The sequence below is a fragment of the Vanacampus margaritifer genome, chromosome 3 (assembly GCF_051991255.1).
Source record: "Vanacampus margaritifer isolate UIUO_Vmar chromosome 3, RoL_Vmar_1.0, whole genome shotgun sequence".
Lineage (NCBI taxonomy): Eukaryota > Metazoa > Chordata > Actinopteri > Syngnathiformes > Syngnathidae > Vanacampus > Vanacampus margaritifer.
In genome coordinates, this window is record NC_135434.1 from 20759644 (window position 1) to 20774772 (window position 15129).

Sequence of the window (15129 nt, forward strand, 5' to 3'; positions counted from 1 at the left end):
GCGTATGGGGGTAGAGGACAGTATGATCTTTAATAGGTCTTATAGACAGACACTTCACTGAAAACAAAAGAGGAAAACTATTACAGTCTTTGTTCAAGAAACTAGAACTACTTGAGGAGATGGGTTAGAAAACATTGTTAATGTGCCAAATAAAACCTGTTCAAGGATAATATGATGTAAAACTATCAGTCCGTTTCTGAATTTTTTTTGTTTGTTGTTTTTGAAGGACACTCGTAAATCTCTATGCTGTTGTGGGTTGACTTCAAGTCCAGCAGCTTTCCAAAGCCACTCTGGTGGGGAATCCATAGAGGAGGGTGAGCCCATCGATTAGCTTTAAGCACTTTAAGCACAAACTGAGTTTTACTTTGGACAGCTTGTGAGCCTCTTCTACACCACTTCATGCTGGAAGGTGAAATTCCAGAGGCCTGCAGTATGACGCCATGTAGTTATGAGCTGGCAAAAGTCAGCCAAACAACTACAGAGTCTATCATTTGGAGAAGGAATTACTGAAGACCTCTTCCTGATAAATTATTGGCATTTTTTAATATGCAGAGTTTGTCTGTCTTTGTATGTTAACCACTCTACTGGGTTTGTTTTTCCCTCCAACACGTCTGCCCCTGAAGTAATCTTGAACATCAGCCACATTTTCCATCTACAAGTCTGCTCTATTCTAACTGGATGCTGGCAAAATAAAACCTGATTAGTTGGTCAGAAGGTCAGCTTCCATTCAGTCTTTAGTAGATGAGAGGCTGCAAAGGTGAACCATGACCGCTGAGGTTAGTGATACATTACATTGACCTGGCCAGGGGAGAGCTGCCCCTACGAATACAAACATGCTCTCTCATCTACTTCAATATGCCTGAGTTGCCCTCAATCCTCCTGCACCTGACCTTGCTGCTCTCTTTCCACTATCCGCTCTCCCTTCTCTGGCATTCACAATCCAGACAGTGAACATGCAATTTCATTTTCCTGAAAGCTTGAGCTGCAAGGAAAGGAGGCAAGGGATGGTTGAGGAGTGGGGGAGACTATAACGTTTTTATTGACATGTCGCAAATGGCAATGTTCGAACAAAGGCCATATACCTGGAGCTCGGGTGGTTGATTAGTAATTCTACACAGAGTCCATGGATTTTGCAGCAAATAATCTCTGCCATGTGACGATGGGGAAAGGAGGTATGGTAGGGTTAGGCTGAGTAGGAGCCGTAGAATATCGTTACTGTCCGGCGAATTCCTTGTATTGTCAAAATGACAACTTTTCGGAAATCAAAAATGCCATTTTACTTGAGTTGATTGACACCACTTTGCTCAGGCTGTATTCTACCTCATATTGCTATCTCATACACAACCAACACAACACCACCAAAGACACATGTTCATCTGATTTTAATAGATATTAAAATAGTCTAAACATGGAGCAGGCAGCAGCTGTGCATTTCTAAAACTGCTGAGCCGCACACTTTGCCAAAAGTGTTTTAAATACGTCACAAAAGCAAACACCTGTCCCGAATCATCTACACAAGCTCATTCTTAAAGATCTTTAGCTATGATAAATGATGCAAAAAATAAACAACCAGCCAACTAACCCCATGTATTTAGCAGATGTTAATATGCAACAAAGCTTTAATCTCATGAGGGTCCTTCTGCAACGAAGGATCACAGCGATCAATTTTAAGAAAACAAGCCAACTTAAATCTATCTAACCTTATTTCACTTGTTATTGTCTAAAAACATCCAGACATTGAATACAGGGGACAACTACGCCATACAATTTCCGCAGAACGAAGAAATAGACATGAGTTGCGTTCAAGAGGGATCATGTATTTGTTGTCAATCTATTTTCACAGCTTTAAATGGTTTAATATTGCGTAAAAATAACAGACATAGTTAGTATTAGTATTAGTTAGTATAGACACCATTAGTATTGATTTGTGCAAAAAAAAAAAAAAATAATAATAATTTGACCATATTTGGACATAGAGGGTTATACGATATTTTGTTTGTTTGTTTTGAAGTCTGTTAAGCAAATGGGCATCTGTCAACATTGACAACCCTGAAATCTAAAATGAGTCCTTGTACACAGCAGTTACATTTACCCAGCTTTCAACTCTCATTTGGCCTCTGGAAGATGTCAGCAGAGAGTCAGATGTGCATGATGGCATTTGTGTGCATCTCCCTCGCCTCTCTCTCCTTTGTTCCATTCTTCTAATCCAGTATGTGTGGGCCGGTAAGTTTAATGGAAACAATTTATTAAGTCCGGCTTAAAATGCCATCTGCAGTTAAGCCTCCCAAAGCCGCTAAGCTCCTGGTTTCACCCCAGAGCTTGCTGTGTTCACGCTTACTGTAATGCTCTGTTTAAAATGAGCACAACGGGTCAAAATTAATCAGGATTACAAGGGCACAAATCCACTTCAGAGATAAGTTTTCTACCAATCTTTCTCCTACACTATCCCAAGATGCCCTAGGTTTTACTGTTGTTGTGACCATGCAGTATACCTATGTAGCATGTGCAATAATGGTTTCATGCTAACAGCGACACTATCACTGATACTAACCCCCAACGTTGCCTCATAAAAATAAATGCATTAACTTTTACAAAACAACCACCACAAGATTCCACGACTCACACAAAGAAGACGCTTCACCTCATTGTTAGCAAAATATTGGGTGTGGCTAAACCGCAAAGCTGCTGTTGAGATGCTCCTCTTATGTTCTAGCGCCAAAGCCCATACAGCATTCAACATGGTCACAAAAAATTCCAAGTGTTCCTTTCACATTTTTAGCCACTGTAAGGTAGGTGATAACTTCCCATCACTTTCAAAGGCGCACCCTTGTGAAATGTTAGGCCTAAAAGTGAAATGCGTATGTTTCTGCTGCAGGGCTCTGCACTTGCTCCCAAGTACATTTAGCTTCTCATTTGCCTCCAAGCAAGTCAAATCAGTAAACTCTGACATGCAATGCAATAAGAATACCCCTATGTTCTTTTACTTAATATGAAATCAATATTTTACAGTAAGTTTGCGAAAGAATGGAACCCAAAACAACACTAGTTAATATTTGGCCTCTGCGGCCCCATAATGAACACAGAAAGCATCCAGAAAAGAATGTACATGCTCTTGGGTGTACCAACACCCTCAGAGAATGGCACACAGTTTGTTCTTTTAGCTTGTTTCTAGAGCAGGTTGTCAAAAGACTAACATAGCAGAAATGATAAAAATCAAAGATGACAGACAAGACAGCGATGAGAGTCAGAAGGCAATGATGTCTGGGTTTTCCCCCAAACAAGGTTCTGTGAGCATAAATACAGTACTTTACGACCAATGATTACATGTTGGTCTTGCTATCTTCTATTTAACTTGAACTTTATTACTATCATTAACCAAACAGACTGGTGAACATTTTGGGTTAAACCCCCAAGTGTTTGCACGCATTGCTGGGAACCCAAATAAAGTTCACAAAGGAGCACACTTCTGAGAAGCAAGCAAAGTAGGGTAAATCAGTAAGAAACTGTAAGACAAACATCACATCATTAAATATGCATGTACTGTATGCCATGTTTGTGTGCATCTGTCGGAGTGTCTACCAACCAGTTTGACGTGCCTAGTGATCAGAGGAAATGTGTGTGTTTCATTGGGCCCACAGGACTGTGTGCAAAACGAGTAATGGGACACATATGCGACATTCAAAACCAGAAGAAAAAGGTCTGTGGGCTGCTCTGTGTAACACACACAAACTACTGGAGGCCAAAAACAAATACATGGTCATTCACAGCTAGAGACATAACAGCAGATGTTGATTGACTATGAAAATGAGGCATACTCTAACTCTACTGTATGTTACTCATTGTCATCAAATGTACTCAAACAGCCTATTCTAATCATTCACCCTACTTCTACATTAGCCAAATAAGATCATGTTGATCTGAAATACAATCACAATTAAGCCACTCTGACTGAGCTACATGCATACAAATAGTTCCTTAAACCTTCTCTCCTCTAGGTGAAAGCTAGCGTCACACCGAAAAAACCTACCACAAGTCGTCCAAATAGAAATCACAACATGTTTTACTATTCCTAATAAGGAATTTCACTGGGCTGCGCTCTACTTCCATCCTGCACTCACTTAACTTGTGTTAATGGAACTGCTCACAGGTTCTAGCCCCTCAGGGGCATGTGGTCTGCACGCTGTGATTTGTCACCGCACGTCTGATCATACCTCTCCTTCCTTGACCTCCCATCATCAACAACTTAACAATTTAACTACTCACTCAAACTTGATATGTATGATTGAATTTTGTATTTATTGCATTTCAACGGAAAATCACATATTGGCAATTACACACAGACAATGCGTCTGACAAAGCCCTTTCTCTCATATTCCTCTGGCGTCCATTATGGCTCAGGCCTGCTGTCGGAGAGCTTGTATTGCCTGAGGGGAAGTTCCCATTTGAGGGAGCATGTGGCAGAGAGGCTCTAAATCCCCTCTAATGAACCAATATGTAAGAGGTCTAAGCCTCTGGCAGTGTCAGCAAGGAAACACCACTCCTCACTGTGGTAAAAACAAAAGACGTACGCATATGCATTTGCTCAGCTCTGTTTATGTCTGCTCATATTTAAATGTGAATGTTAGCTGTGGGATTTCATAGGAGAGGAGGATTTACATGATTTAGACGGTGGCGTAAACCCTGGAGGGAGAACAGACAAAGACGTGGGCTCTTACCTTTGGGTGTGGTGGGAGAAAAGAGCTTCTCTGATCCTACGTCAGACACCTGCAAAAAGAAGAGGCAGTGCTTTAGAAGTTTATTCAGCTGAATCAGAGGCAAACTTCGGTAAACCCCCTCTTAGATAATTGGGTTATTCGTCAAAACCCTAATCTTGAGGCGTATTCACTTACAAATATGGTTTAAGTGCTCAGAATTTGCAAAACTATGCTCCCTGTGTACCTGATGGACCCTGACTTGCTTTTAGTGGGGTAACATTAGGTGGCACTGTTGAGCCACCTGAAAAAGAAGTAACACCAGAGTCAGAGACTGCTGCTGCTGCATCATTGCTAAAAGGCAGGAAGCTGCTCAAAATATTTCTTTCTGCAAATTATTTGATATATCCAGTATTATATAATTAAATGCAGATCATACAATCCAATATAAATTACAACATCCCAGACTGCATGTTATCACACAATCTGTTAACATAACTTCACATTAGTCAAATGCATTATGTATCAAAAATAGCATCTGACTATGACTTAATGGTGAAACGATGAAGAGAATTTTCCTTCTGTTAACATTGCGACCCAGTGTTTCATAAAAAGCTCCAATTCTTCAAACGCATTGACTGCACAAATTAATCCCACACAATAGCCACCACAGCAATTCAACAAAATAATAATAGAAAAAAAAAGTCAGCATATTATCCAGCTTTGTTTTAAATCCACATTTCTACACACTTCAGCTCCTCTCATGTGGGCTGCAGAAATGTAAAAGGCTGCAAGAGCATATGTTCCACTCATCGGTTGCAAGTGTCCTCCACTGCTGTGCTTGTATTTTACATAGCACAAAGGGAACATATGTAACAAATGAACAGTGAATCAGAGTACTAGAGGGACAGACACAGACAGGGGAAGCAAATAATTTTGTAAACACAGATGGCTGTCCTTGGCATCCCTGTTAGTTTTTCACAAATGTTTTGAGGGCGTCCTCTTCTCTCCAACAACTCCCAATTTCTCCTACACGGCCACTTGTGTTGTTGTTCTCCACAATGTTTGTCTCTGTATGTGTTTTGTCTCAGTGCTAACCACAACTACCCAAAATAAAAGCTGTGGGAAAGCAACACTTTGTTTTGCTCCATTTGACAGGAAACATTAACAGAGGGCGACAACACACTTTAGAGTAAATTTCTGCCATACTTAGTCACATCACAAAGCCAAATTTTAATAATTCAAACTTGAATAAAAGGAAAACAAAAGTTTTTTTTTTTTCCAGTGTCGTGTTAGAGCAGCAAGATGGCATCAATTAGAATGAGAATGTAATGATTTGAGGAGACTAGAGAGGAAAAACTATTGTTAGGCATTGCCCGCTTTCATTTTTCCAGAACCAGGGTGCCAGGTTACAACACAAGCACTTTGTTAGCTTTGGACGACATTTAACGCTCCAGTACTGAGCATCAGCACTAAAGCAGCACAACCTCAGCCCTGAATCATGGCCCCGGAGGGCCCCGGAAGGAAAAATATGGGCTCAGATTGGAATGAGGCTTGTCAAACGAACAAAGGCGCTGGCTAAGAGACAGGCCAAGTGTGGCGCGAGGTTAGGGGGGAAAAAAAACACAGGGAAGAGAACACCAGAATTGACAAGAACAGTTAAAACAAGTGTTTTGACTGCAGCGGCTACCTTGAGAGCACTGCAGACATGACAAATACTTGTGACAAGTTAACCTATCTGTGCATGAGCTTCCACTTACTTGTTTTTAATTCTAAATGGATTTTAAACAACATTGTCAACCACCACTTTGGCTTTATTACTTTGCTTTGAACCTGCCAAGACTGTATGAGTCAGTTGTATAATTCACAATTACAAGGTCGGCTTACAAAAGCGTTTCTAAAAAGGCATGTCAAAACACAGACTTCATTTGGCCCACTGCTGCTTTTGGAAAACTTTCTTGTACGTGCGTGTCAAGTTGACTTTTTCACCAAGCTGATAATTGGAGAGGCTTGCGGTTGTGGTGAGCAAGGTTAATGTATAACAAATTCTTTTCACTGCAATTGTTGCCATAAAAACACAGGATGTTGATGTTGATGGCTTCAAATACTTAAAAAAAAAAAGACAGAAAATAACCGAGGTTTTTTGTTAGGAAACTTGGTAATTTAACCATTTAAAAACACTAATGGGGAATATTTAAGCCACATTGCCCAGGAGCCAAAAGTCTTTGGAGTTGGCTGCGGGCAGCCTGACCTTTTTGTGGGCCGTCTGCTATTTAAGCCTGGGGCTTCAGGGGTCTGGCCTCCTCTCTAGAGGGCCGTCAGCAGGCTTCAGCTTTCCTTCCACATTCTATTCATTAGCCGTGCTTTATGATTCAGCTTCCTCTGAGCCACACAAGAGCTCCCTGAGGAAAGAGACTGCTGGAGAGGGGGAAAAAGGGATGAAACTGAGGGAGGGGAGCAAAATAGCAAGAAGGAGGTCATAGGGCCCAGCCGGGGCCCAGCTCTCAGCAGCTGTGAAAGCCTCCTGTTTCCTTAGCAGGCGTGAAAGGAAAAAAAAAAAGGGGGGGGGGGGCGTAGCAAGGGAACTGGGCCAGAAAACCTAGCATCAGAGTGCTAACTCGTCAAAGTGCCATATGATGAACTATAATTCCAAGATTTAGGGATTGCCAAATTACACTGCTACTCGGTTCTAAAAATCCCCCAATTTCCCAAATGACTTATTGATAGCATAAATGTCTTGATTATAGCAAAGATGCAGAGGTTAAGTTTTACTACCCGTGAGTGTATATGCTGACAAGATGCAAGTGTCTGTGTGTGTGTGTGTGGGGGGGGGGGGGGGGGGGGACTGGATAACTTGTATTGAATAACGTTGCAAGGTAATCAATTTAGACGGATCTGACACGTGCCTAATTGCTTTTTGGAAGTATTCAAGCACTTCCATGCAGAATTATTGCACGGAGATCCGACACATGCAGACATTGAGGGAGGGCGGTATAATCACTTGAATGACCTTCAAGGCATGAATTTATGAAATGCATTGATCACTTAAGCCTCTGATTTTTTTCAAGACGGGAAGGTCAGCAATTACCCAGATTCAATTAACCCCATTTCCTAAAGACTGCTGAGAGACTAATTTCTCTACACCCACCCAACCCCCATATTGCTTTATATTGCATGACACTGTGGATTTCCATCCACCTTATGCCTGCACTGCATTTCTTAGAGCTGAGAAAATCACCTCCAAAATGGAAGACATCCTGCAGCCAGAGTTCAGGCAAAGGTAGACTAAATATAACAAAGCTTGTACATCTTTTGTCTTCCCTGTAGTCAGGACATGATTTTTTATACACAAGCTGGCATAGTTAGAGCTGCAGCTGGCGTGTGAAAATAAAGAAACCTGTTAGAAAGTTTTGTCATGTGCTAATGCCTACAGCAATGTTGTTCTTTAACAAGTTCAATAAACAAAAGTTCATGAACTCGTTCATATTTTGGGTGAATGTAAACATAATGTAGTGTTTTTCTTTCTGCCTGATGTATGTTTTTGTGAAAGTGATCATTCTGACATCTGCGGTTTTTGTACAACAATTCATTATTGTTCCGTCAGGTACCAGGTTTTCTTAGACTTCCAGGAAAAAACCCGGTTAACACATGGTAAACGAGCCTTCATATGTCGAGCCATAAATACCTATATTTGGCAAGGCAAGCCATTGAGTCTCATGTGGTCACATGCGTAATCAAGCATGATGGCAGATTGGAGGAATAAAAGAATGCCGTACGTGGCGGTTACCTCACTTGGAAAATCTGCATTGGTTGGCAACAAATAGCATATGTCGGGGACCAGTATTGTTCCTGAATGAAAGTTAATGAACTCGTTCATATTTTGGGCGATCGTGAACTGAACGTAGTGCATTTTTGCTTCGTGAACATTTCTCATTCTGGGGTAAATGAACGGCTATGAATGCAGTTTATTTTTTCTCCAGGTTGCCAGGTTTTATCTTGTTAGAAAACCACAGTAAAGACACCATAAACGGGCCTTAATTAGGTGGGAAATGCCATTATCTGGCAAACCAACGACGACAAACGGTCGCAGGTCACATGTCATCAAAATGTGACGCTAGCTTGCCTGATGTAACACTGTGTGTTGCTTACATAGCAAACGTGGAACATATGCGATTTTGCCGTCCCTAAGAGTAACACACAACAACAAGAAATACACACATCATATATTTAAATACAAAACATCCTTCGTTTATAAAACATGGCTAGGGGTTTTAATTTTTCATTTAGAAAAAACATAATTTAAGAAACAATTTTTCTTACGAGATTGTAAAGTGAAAGTTGCCGCTGTGCAATAATGTGGACTGAATGGGTGGCAACAATTGTGAAATGACAGTATTTTGAAAGTAATGGCTCATATTGTAAATAAATAAATAAAAACAAGCGGATTTTTTGAACAGTCAACTTAGTTCAGGATTTTGAGTTATGAACTGAATTAGTTCATTTTAAAATTTGTGAACTGAGCTTTCTCAACACTGGCCTCCAGTAACATTTTACAATTTAGTTTGAACTTATTTGACACATGCTCTTGTATTTGATCGACAGCTGTAGGGAAAGTGGTAAAGCGACTAATTAACACGTCAATAAAATAAGGTCATGTACACTAATTAACTGCTTATTGTCAAAAATGACAAGAACAAAAAAGTATATAAACTGGAATCTATGGCTGGTCCTGCTTTTGAAATTCATCTCACAAAATAGCCACCAAAACAACATAATAATCTCATTCTTGGTTTTGTGAGGTGAGGCATGCATTTGAAGTTTTGGTCAAATTTCAAATGGCTAAGACCGTAAGGTTATTCAACTTTAGACCTTTCACTTCAATTTAAGGAAAAGAGGCAGGGGAAATCAGCCACATGTACACTCACGTGCACTTGCACTCTCAGGTATATACACATACACAGACACTCATTCATAAACACTCTTCTGCATGGAATTTCATTGCAATCCACTTTCTCCTTAAACGCCCTCTTTTAGGTGGACTTTTTCTGGCACCTTATGTCATAAATTACATCCCTTAAAAATGTGTGCATTATGTTTCTGGCACACTATATAGTAAATACAAAAAAAATACTCAATCTTCATTATGATGAGACTGAGCTGTACATGCACACACGGGGCCCAACCATGGATTCACAAATAAGTAATGATGTGTAACATAATATACGTCGTATATTGTAGTACTATTATTTTTTACTATTATAGTAATAAAAAACTTCTAATATACGTACAAACCTTGATCGTTTATTTCGTATCGATTAAATTTAGATTCCCTTCGCCACTACTGAGGGAATCCTGAAGTTGATTTTCCTCCACTTAACACTATTAATATGGTTAGGGCTAGAAGAGATTGACCGTCACGACCCAATTGCCGTAAATTGCACAGAGCAATGCGCTGGGGCTCCAAAAGTTCGGCCATCAAAGCGATGTTATTCTGAATTTAGTGTGTTTACATTCAAATATATACAGTATGTCTGTTAGTCACTGTTCTAACCACTTATATCCAAAAAGTACATATCAGGCTAAAACTAGCAAATGCCTGATTTTCTGCGTTCTTGTGGGTATAGCTCAGTGCTTTAATAAACACTTTTATCAGCACCCACTCAGACCCCTCAACTACTGTCACCCTTTAACCCCAGACATCCCCACTAATGCTTCTTTGGCAATAAACGCCCCATTAGCAATGCAAAAAAGGCCTACAGCTCCCGGGCAGCAACGGAAGACACCAAATTAAGTATCTCCCTTGCATTTGTCCTCTCCACTGTTCCAGAAAACTGGATGACCTCCCAAGCGGTTGTTTATTATACTTATATTGCAGCAGTTCTTTGCGTTCTCAGCGAAGGGAGCCACAAGCATCGACCTTACATCCAATTTCAAGCCAGCACTGACAATTCCATCACAGTTGCGTGTGTGTCAGAGTAGGTGTGGGCCAGAAAGATGGCAACCCCCCAGCAAGTAGCATAGGATGTACAACATAAAGAGCAAAAAAACAAGAAATCTCCCACGCAACAGTCGGCTAACGGATACTCGCCTCAAGTGCAGCATCATTTAGATGATAATGAATTCCATAGTGATCATGGAGAATAGATTGGTTTCCCTCTGCACACACAGACCTCTTTATACTTAGCTAAGGGTGGCATTTTTATGGCTACATATTACGTCGTGTGTAAAGAACAGCAGAGGGCCAGAAGAGACAAATCGCCCTAGCAACAGACAGAGTAAAATGAATTGTGTGAAAGGAGTTGCTGGTGAGGGGGGCAGGGGATTGAGACTATTTTGTAAAATACTACACAGTGTCTTGCTTACCTTACTCTCTCCCCAAGCCCAGCGCTAGTTGCTAGCGCTTATCAAGGCTGCCTGTCAGTTTTGTATACAAATTAGCGGTCTATCAGGGGAGCACAGAGGTCTGTTTCATCTCGCTGCGCTGGACAGAGGGGGTCACAAATCAGCACTGCAGAAAGTCCACAGCCAGCACTAACCAGATAAGAAATGAAGGAAATAGGACAAGGTCTATTTAACTGAAGAGGATCCTGACCCTACCTGCAAGCGCGCATGACAGCTCTATTAGAGTTTTACTTTTTACTATATAACTGTACATCTCAAGCAGCAGGACAACAATTTGTAACATTTCATTAACATAATTGAAGAACCATTTTATTCATCTATTGGATTATGTCAGTAGAACGTTCCTCCAACATTCTTGATGGAGTGTATCTGTTAATCAGCAGCACAGGCTCTCACAACCTGAACCCTGCTCTCTGTTATGAACTAACATTCAGAAGATTTTAAAGCCAGCATGTCTTACTACTGTCTTGTTAAGTGGACCTGATCATGTTAATAATACCAGCAGAGCCCAAATAGCTGCAAAGGACTCTAATTTAGTGGTATATTGCGATGAGGCACGGACTGTATATAATGCGGCAATAAAATCCATTTAAGTCAATTAATCCAACACCAGATGTAAGCGCAGAGGCTTAAAAGCCTTTGTTCATCTTGAACTTAGGTTTAGGGAAGAGGTGTGGTCAGCAGGAGAGTGAATCAGTTACATCGCTCGAGTTTCTATTCAAAGACATATATATATGTATATATATATATATATATATTTTATTTTTCTTTCTTTCTTTCTTTTTTTTTTTATTATTTTTGCTTGGAGTGGATAAATCCCTATGCAAAGAATGGCATACAAAAAAAAAAACTCAGCTCAAAAGGGATATGTACACACAAAAACAAAGTGTCATTTTGACCTCTAACCATCAGGCAGCTTCAGCCAATTGGAATTCCTTTCCAGAAATGGCAAAAAAAGACATTAACCACAAATAAAGGTTATCAGAGTCCACAGTACTTACATATTTTTATAGGGCTTGCACTGCTCTGCATTCCGAAGATGCCTGTGGAATGTGTGTTTCTTTCCTTTTTAATATCGTAAATATGGGCCAGCAGCACTGATAAGAACAAATAATCTCCCAGCAGAATCAAGGAGCCGCCCGGCATTATTCTCTGGCTCTGATAAAAAAATAAATAAAAATGAAGCAGCGATAGCTTGCCAGTCCAGATTTCTCAGCAGGTAGATAGCGCATCACTGGTCCTGATTGCTACAGAACCAAATTGCAGCTTTCTTGGGGCAGCTACATAGAGCTCGGATTGCACAGACAGGTCACACTGTCCCAATATCCACATCATCCACTTGTTGGAAAGCCATTATTCCCTGCTGTCAGTGTGGGTTAGAGACAGCCACAAGCATTTTTGGATGATTATTGTCTGAGAAGCAGCACAACAAGCAAATTATTTGAAACGCAGCTTTCTTTGGTGCACTCACAGTGGAACAGTGTTGTTGCTCTGGAGAGGATTGTGGAGGAGATAATATTTCTAGTTGATGCCATAGCCACAGTCGAGTTGCCTTTTAACAGAGAGATACACATCATACTGACTCGCCCACTGTGACATAATCACCCTGCGGAGAGCTGCAGGCAAGCTTGGTAGGCAAACCACCTCTTACTGCAGCTTGTTAAGAGAAAGGTGTCTTTAAGCAGTGCTCAATAGAAACTCTAAATTCTTTTTCTCCCACTCCAAGTGAGCAATGTCTAGGTGAGTCATAGACCACCTTGAGCGATGTAAGTTACATTTTCCCTTTCCTCCTCTCTTTTTTAAGATCACACTGCGCTTTTGACTTGGATGAATTTGCCATGAGGGCAAAGAAAACAAACTCAGCGGGATGTTAAATAATGCAGAGATAAAAAGCGGTGACCCTTTTCCTTACCTCAACCCACACACAAACTGCCTACAGTACAAGGCAGCACAGAAAGAAAGGAAAGCTGGTGTTACATAGAAATGTGTCCTGTATTGTAAATAGTGTTTTCTCGGCAGGGATGGACACCTTTAATCAGAGGAAAATAGTTAGGAGGAAGCAGTTCCTTCCAGTACCATGCCGACAATTTCAGCAATATGAGTGACTCAGCTCCTTGATAACAAAGTACTATTTAAAAAAAAAAAACGATACCAAGGATGTCCTAGCCACTCCATCCCAACCCTGTGCACACACACGACACCTGATCTTTCAATTTGGCCCACGAGTGAGGTTACAGTTTACTAGTGCAGCGTGAAGCTGTTGATGCTGGTTTAGAACCGTCGTCTCTCTTTAACCACAAGAGCAGCTGGAATGAATCTATGGGGATTTAGGAATTCTCCTGCTCATATGTCAGTTGCAAGCATCAACGTCCGCCAGGCAGAAGGATCAATACAGCCACTTGTCCTGTGGAGGAATGAAGGGAGGGCAGGGAGTGCAAGTGGGGGAGTGGAAAACTGGAAATGGGGTAGGATAAGACTGGCATCTAAAGCCAAATGTCCTCTTCATTTAACCCCCCCAAAACCCCCAAAGGCACATTATGCACCCTACTAGCACAAACAAACAGGGTATGTACTATATAAAGGAGTCTCAGACCTCCAAAGCCTTGGGTCATGTTTGAAAGGGATGTGGCACGTTAAGTGGAATGTACTTTTGATGCAGACATCAGGCTTCAGGTTTCTGGTGAGTGTAATCCAAGCTGCTCCCTGCAGGGTTGAACAGGACTTCCATTGCAGAGCCAGTCACCTTTAGAAATACCTTCACTGCTCGGTTGACTTTCCAAGGGTGGACCGGCGGTTGTGAGGTGTTTATTTTCAGTTTAAGCGCCTCTTTTACATTGAATGGTATTCCTTTACATTTAGAAGCCAGTGATAATAGTCATGATTTCACATCTAGAATTTGTTTGAGTGAACTAATATTTGTTGCTTTTATTGAGTGGTTTAATGGGTTTTTGAAGTTACCCAATTCCCAAATTATAGTACACCATATGAAGCACAGCAGCTTCATCCAACAATGCATCCTTTATTCTTCTACTGCACATCAGCTTTCCCCAAACTTGAGGTTGGAAGCAACACTTCAGTTTTCAATGGGTCACCAACAACCTTAAGTATGTGTCAGTATTGCCATGACATTACATCCATGTAACAGATTTTAAACAAAGGTCCCGGAAATGAACCGCAAATTCCATATTTAAACATGATTGGGTCGGTTCTACATTTATCATCGACTGACAAACAAATACACACATGCTCTTTTGTAACATGCCACAGCTCTTGCGCTCCTCTGCCACCGAAAGTCCAACATGTTACTTAAAGTCAAACTCAACCTTAAATCAATTTTTCAGGAAAAAGGTAAATCCAGGACAAGCTTGATTACCACCAACACAACAACCGTGGAGACATTTGTGAGAGCTTGTGTCTTGTGAAATACTGCACAACAAAACGTAGACTACAGGAAGACTACTAATGGTTTTCAATTACAATCATCAATTTTTACTTCATATGAACCGAAAATATTCCAAGTGAGCAAGCGCAGACACACTTGTCTCTGTGGCACTCTGGTAGTGATATGAAGATACATTCAAACTGTGGATAAAATACAATTGTAGTATGTTGTACCCTTACTGAAATGTACTTTTACCTTATCAATACTGTGTAAATATACCGGTTGTGCGATCACAACCATGTGACACCTGTGAAGGAATTTCTATAGACTTAGGAGAGAAGGGCCGGACATATTTGCAGATTTCTGAGCAATCACGGCAGAGACAATAAGGAAATGTTGTTGGCCTTGTCAAAAGTATGCGGCGCATCAATTGCTTATTATATTTAGATTAAAATATAATGAAGCCAGTGAATGCAACTTTGTCTTACATACAACTCATTAAATTATGCAAGCGAAAAGAAAAAAATAACAAGCAAAGAATGTTCCCTGGAGTAATAATACACTTTTCTAGGGCTTGTTTGTGTTGGTATGAATGAATATCTTAGCACTTGTTAAAAGCTTTGTTATTCTTTGGAGTATACACATACGAGCGAG

At 40.7% G+C, this 15129-nt stretch overlaps 1 protein-coding gene across 9 annotated transcripts in view; it reads right to left on the reverse strand.

Moving 5' to 3' along the window:
* Window positions 1-15129, reverse strand: part of fbrsl1 (fibrosin-like 1) — a 330931-nt gene that overhangs the window by 38651 nt on the left and 277151 nt on the right. For all 9 annotated transcript variants that reach the window (XM_077560536.1, XM_077560539.1, XM_077560537.1 and 6 more), the window contains one exon: window positions 4716-4764. In XM_077560536.1, the coding sequence (XP_077416662.1) occupies window positions 4716-4764 (49 nt within the window). The remainder of the gene's footprint in view (window positions 1-4715; window positions 4765-15129) is intronic.